At 35.1% G+C, this 6,713-nt stretch overlaps 1 protein-coding gene across 1 annotated transcript in view; it reads left to right on the forward strand.

Moving 5' to 3' along the window:
• Positions 1-6,500, forward strand: part of LOC126878603 (metabotropic glutamate receptor-like) — a 360,918-nt gene extending 354,418 nt beyond the window's left edge. The window contains exon 4 of the mRNA XM_050641413.1: positions 4,942-6,500. Coding sequence (XP_050497370.1) covers positions 4,942-5,105 — 164 coding nt within the window. The 3' untranslated portion in view covers positions 5,106-6,500. The remainder of the gene's footprint in view (positions 1-4,941) is intronic.
• Positions 6,501-6,713: the final 213 nt, after the last annotated feature.

Raw genomic sequence — 6,713 nt, forward strand, 5'->3', positions numbered from 1 at the left:
ATTAAATAAATTAAATACATTCTTCCTTTTTGTCAAATAATTTAAATTAAAAAAAAGTTTTTGGACACCTTGTATAAATAATTATGTAATTGAATATAAGAGGCTGTTTTAGCCGGGGCTATTTTAGCCGGGGCTGTTTTGACCGGGGCTATTTTGTGTGCGATCTATTTTGTCGGGGCTATTTTGTTTGCGGGCTATTTTGTCGAGGCTATTTTGTGTTCGGGCTATTTTGACGGGGCTTTTTTGACGGGGCTGTTTTGACCGGGATATTTTGACGGGTCACGGTCCTGCCCAATTTCATTTGAGCTTGGTAATACGTTCTATAACATCTGCGATACCGGTTCTTTGTCTCAGATCTTCATTTCTTATTTTATCCCGTAGGGTTACGCCCAGCATGGATCTTTCCATACGCCTTTGAGCTACCCTCATTTTCGACTTTGTTACCGTGGTTAGAGTCAGAGGCTCTACTCCATATGTCATTACCGGCAGCACACATTGATCAAACACTTATCTTTTTAAGCTAATCGGTATACTGCTCCCAAATATGTTTCTCAACGGTCCGTAGGCTGCCCAAGCAAGAGTTAATCTTGTTTTTATTACGCATGTTTGGTTATATTTGCCTAAGAAAATGTACTTTTCCACTAGTTATATTTCTTGTTCACGTATAATCAGCCGTCTGATAGTAATCAGATTAGTCATAAATTTATTTTTAGTAAAATTCATTTTCAGATCTATTTTCCAGCAGATAGCGTCTAACTCATTTAGCATTTCCTTTACTTCTCCTAGGTCATCAGTTATGAGGATTATGTCATCTGCAAAACGAAGATGATTTAACTTTTCTCCATCTATTGTGATCCCTTTATTGTCCCAGTTGAGCATCTTAAAGGCATATTCAAGAACAGTTATGAATAGTTTTGGAAAGAGTGTGTTGCCTTGTGTTACGCAGAGTTATATGCTTATTTGTTTGCTTTATTAACACTCATTGTTGCCTTTTTATAAATCTTATAGACGAGAGTACTGTAGATATAGATAGTACTATCACCGTTCTATAACGATAATCAATGCGGCATTCATTTAGAGCTTCTAAAATGCTATCCAGCTCTATCGTATCATAGGGGCTTATTATATTCTATTGACTTTTCAATTAGTAGCTTTACTACTTGTAGATGGTCGTTTGTTCCGAAATTTGTGCGGAATCTTTTGTTCTTATTATTACTTATTATTAATTACTTACATTAACACCTTTAACTTATCCTATTCCCTACCCCGAACAGGGAGAAGTTGGTTTTTTGCGGTTTCCCAACTTCATTGCACAATTATACCTGTTCGTCCCAAGAAAATAGCTGCAACTATTTTCATCACTCGAACGCTCACTGTCCACGCTGCGCTCAAAAGCCACCTCTTGACCGCCGACGAGGGCCGCTGGTTCTACCAGTTGGCGTACAATGGTTTCTAGAGGAGTGGTCGAGGGCAAAGCACGGACAGTACACGTAAATGTCAATGGAACCAACATCAACTCCATCAAACTTTCGTCTCTGTTGTCTTGTAGCCTTCTGGCCACCACCGTCCGGCATAGCCCAGGAACACCAGGAACACCACACTTGCCCCAGTGCGTTTTTCGGACTGTTTGCTTTTGCTACCACTTTTTCGATGTTCAACACAATACATTCACTACAAACCCTGAAGAGGACAAAATCCTAAACGGGGACACTCAATGTAAGCATTTCTACAAAGCATTTCAATTTTTACACGCAAATTTACACATTGAGTATATATACTTACATTAACGGCCCACACTCTCTCTAAGGGGGAAAATTTACTCATCCCAGATAGATTATCAAAAGAATTGAGCTCTGGTGAAACTCTGCTATCGAGCCCTAGGTGAGTTGGTAGCGGAGTATCTCCCAAAAATTTTCGTACGCATGTGGACGTCGAGAGTAGCACAGCTTTCTGCATAGTCTTGTAAAGCGTGTGATACACACGGCAGACTTAAAGTACGCGGTTTTAAAGATCGTGGTCGCCGTCGGTATCAAAAAATTTAGAAACTGTCCTCGTGGTTAAATTTTTTATTTTCTGTGTACCTAATTTTGCTGAAATCTTATGTTTTTTAGTAGAGTTTGATTATTTTTTTGATCAGGATTTGTTAAATAGAAGAATAATTTGATTTTTTATAAGTGTGGTAAGCTGTCAAAATCATGATGTGATGTATAGCACTTGTTTTTGATCTATTTTAATTTAATACAAGGTAGGCATAAACAAACAAAATATCATAGATAAGATGGTAATATTTTCATCAGGAGGATAAAACAGCCTATAAATAATTAGGTTAACTCAAAAACAAATAATCAAAAATAATTTAGTATAGCTTAAAATAGTGTTTTACGGTTTTCTCAAAACTTATAAAATGTAACTTTTCTCCTTTCAACAATTAAACGATTGAATTATTTCTAGGCAATTTGCTTAATTAGTGAAAATATAAGTGTAACTTTAAACGCAATAATATGTGAAATGAAAACTGGGTGACTCTTTCATCGACTGGTATAATTTCTGCCAAATCTATAGCAAAAAAATCGCTAACATCTTCAGGATGTAAGAATGAAAGACCAAAAATATAAATAAGAAAATGCGTAATTTCTGTTGAGTCAACACCTTTTTTCTGGTATTCTGGAGCTAATCTCAGTGCTTGAACCTTTCTATACCATGTGTGACCCAAATGAAAACGACTTCTATGAAGATCTGCTTCAGGAAATGCCATACGAATACCATTATGAATGGAAATTTCAAAGTCTGAAGTTTAGGGGATACAGGACAATTAATTTTAAAACATTCTTTTATGATATATTTAAAAGCGAGATAATATGAAGATGACTTTTTATCTTGAAATAAACAAAAGACAAGAGGAATATAATGTCCATTTTTCAAGCCATGTATACTAAAAACAATTGAGTGAAAAAACGAGGACAGTATTCAAAAGTTCCGTCAACAACATACCAACTGGAAACAGTCGAAAGAAAACTAAGATTTGAAAAACATGTTAATATAACAATATGAATATCTTTGTCATTTTTAATTATAAAATTTTCATTTCTATTTGTAATAATAGAAGATGAATCAAAAGCTTTATGAAATTCAGATATATTTTTGGGAAGTTTAATTAAAGAATTTGTGGTTCTCAGGCACGTAGCCAGGATTTGGTTTTGGGGGGGGGCTAATTTAATGGGTTGACCCATTATGTAAACTTAAATGTAGCCTTTTTGTCCTTTCTCTGAAAATTTCGGGGGGGCTCAAGCTCCATCAATGATTTGGCAACATTGTGTCATTATACAGAGATTAAATAGACAAAATATCAGCCTAAATGATTAACGAAACGGAGGCATTTCGATTGTACCTGGCAGGCATTTCATGTATGAAAATATTTACCTGAAAAGGTGGGAGGCATTTCGATAACGCCGGATACACGTACGGGTTACGAGTAAGATTTCAAACTTGTTGGATCGACGGCGTACTTACTCGGCGGACTTAAAGTACGCGTACTTGCTGTGATACACGCTCGAAAAAGGTCGTCGAGCCATAAGTTCGCGTACTTACTCGCGTGTGTATCACCCCTTTAAAGATGTTCATTTATACCCAGCTTTTTGATGTTTTCTATGAGGTTCTTCGGAATGACTCCAGTAGTAGAGAGAATAATAGGTATTGTCTGAATACTTTCCATTCTCCATTGTCTCCTTATTTGTATTTCGAGATCTCTATACTTGGCGATCCTTTCGTTGTGTTTAACACGTAGATTATTGTTGTTAGGTATCGCCAACTCTATTAATGTTGTTTGCCTAGTAAGTTTATCAACTAGTATGAGATCCGGCCTATTGTGTGCCACTGTTTGGTCTGTGTAATACAGTGCGATCCCAGTATAGCTTGTAGTTGTCGTTTTCAAGCATTCTTTCAGAGACGTATTGATAATAAGGAAGATGGTCGGTTTGAAGGAGACCAAGTTTGCTAGTTATTTCTTGGTGAAGAATCTTTCCTACTGAGTTGTGGCGTTCTTTAAAATCAGTTCCGACAAACGCCTGGCAGCCCCAGGTAAAATGTTGGATGGATTCTTGGGCTTGACATCCATATCGGCATTTGTCGTTTTGTACCTGAGGATCTTTGACAATGTACTTCAGGTAATTTCTAGTTGGAATAACCTGATCCTGAATGGCAAGTAGGAAACCCTCTGTCTCGGTAAGCATCTTTCCTGATACCAACCATTAGTTCGACGCTCTATTGTCAACATATTCTTGGCTGACCTCATGGAGATGCCGCCCATGCAGAGGTTTACCCATCCAGATGCGCATTTGTTCTTGTTAAGATAGGTGGTTTATGCGCATTTCTCGTTCCCTCAGTTTAAGTGGCATTGAGTCATCTTCTGCACACATTGCACAATGCAGAGTAGATGTTTGAGGCTTTCCCTGAAAATAAGTTCTTAAATTAACAATTTGTTTATCCAATTGCTCATCTTTCGCCTAGAAATGTCCACGAGTCCACTTTCGCCTAGATACCGCGGTAATGTTTTTGTCTCTACTGCAATGCGGGATGATGTTTTTGTGCCTTTGTGAGAAGTCTTCTTGCTTTCCGCTGAAGACTTTCTATATCCGTTTTTGACCACATGATAATACCAAATGAGTAGCTAAGTGCAGAAAAGACGTAGATACGTATTTAATGCCTTAAACAAAATTTTACTATTGAGATATGACCGATTAAGCTGTCTTACCCTTCGTACAAACTCAGAAGTTACCTAGTTCGGTTTTCATTTTTGTATAGTCAATTTTTAATTATTATATAATATGTTATATTATATTACTATTACAAATTATTAATTATATACATTATTATTTACCTACATTTATTGCTACTTTGTTGTGTTGTTAAAATCAAGTTATTAATTTTGTACTTTATTTTCAGACTTGGCTGGAAGTCCTGTCAAATTTGACGATAGTGGAGACGGACTTGCAAGATACGACATACTCAATTATCAACGACATCTAAATTCTTCAGGATATCATTATCGAGTAAGTTTTATATTAAATAAGTATAAATTAAACCATTTTCTTAAATTCGGCAACTAAGATATTTGTATTTTGTAGATAACTATTTGAAGAGATTTATGTCCTTTTAGGTCTAATGGCGTCATGTGCCATATCAGACATTGCTTGTCAATTATTTTGATTATTTTTTTATTATAAAGCGTGAATTATAAATATTGTATATGGAATTTTTTATTTAGCTTATTGCACAAACTAAGAAAAATGTTGCAAATTAAAAAATTTTACGCTGTACAAACTAAACGTATAGGTACTATTGTGCACCAATTAATCAATCAAAGATAGAATAAAAACTTTATTGATTTTAATATAACGCGGGCACATAAATTTGGTACACCCTGTATATTGATTTGTAACTATTTATTATAAGTAGTTTTTAAGAAGTGGGTTATCGTTAATGAGTTTTTTTCCCTGAAAAATAAAAGACTTAAGGAAAGATAGTGATATGAATAGAAAATAATTGTTCAGGGTATTTGGAGATTATAACGGTGCTTTGTTATGCACGAGGCCAGAAGCCACAGGTAATGATATCTTTAGAAAATAATGTAAAAGAAAGTTTGGAATTTTAATCTCTTTTTGTTTAACCCCGAGTCAATTTTGTAGAATTTCCCGAAAGTAAATATTATGATGGTAGGAATATTTTTGAAAGTATGATTGCGTTTTTTTGAATGAAAAAAAGAATGGGGAAGAAGAAATGTCTCTGATTGGTTTGGCAATTTGGAATGGGAAGGAGAGAAAGTTGAATTTTCAGATAGTTTGGAAAGAGGAATTATTATGTGATCGGCATCGCTGAAGAGCAGTCAACGTTTTCGTGGATAGTTAAAAAGCAAGTGCCAGTGGTTGTTTGATAGTGGAGAGTGGAGCTGAAAAGTGGAACGAGAGACAGATCAAATTTGAGGAGAAATACCTCTTTGATTCTGTATTATGGTGAGAAGGAGAGGAGAGAATTTTTGAAGCTGTTTGAATCGAGTGCTGGTTAAAAGAGGCCGGGCTCGTTGTTTCTTTGGAGAATTAGTGCTGGTAAGCTGCTGAATTGAAGCTTGAGAACGGAGAGGGCTTTGATGGGTAGCCTAACATAGTCAACAAGGGAGAGCTGTTTGGGTCAAGAGGAGACATCATTGTGAGTGAAGCAAAAGGCCAGTCAATTTATGTGAAAGATTTTTTTATGTTCGGAAACTAAAATTTTGAGTAAAAGCATTTGAATTAAGATTCCAATATTTCAAAAATTAAATAGGAAGTATAAGTAATTTTTGCGAATACCTAAATTTGTTTGTTTAGCTTGTTATATCAAAGTCATCGGGAACAAACCGATAAATTTTTATTTGAACTAGAATAAATTTAAGTGGTAAAAATTTCATTCGGACAGCTATGTCCACAGGTTTTAATTGATCGATTTTTAGAGTATTGAATTTGATAATAAAAGATATTTCTGCATGTTTATTTATGTATTTCTATTTATTTCCCTTTCCTATTTTTCTCCCGATAAGAATCAACTAAGAGATACTGAAACCACGAAAGAAGATAAGTATAACATAAGATAATTTAGATATTTTTTTTTATTGTAAAAAAGGCACCCTGAGATTTTTTCTTCATTTTTTGAATGATTTGCAACAATTGGATAATTAATTGAAT

Source organism: Diabrotica virgifera, chromosome 10, assembly GCF_917563875.1.
Source record: "Diabrotica virgifera virgifera chromosome 10, PGI_DIABVI_V3a".
Classification (NCBI taxonomy): domain Eukaryota; kingdom Metazoa; phylum Arthropoda; class Insecta; order Coleoptera; family Chrysomelidae; genus Diabrotica; species Diabrotica virgifera.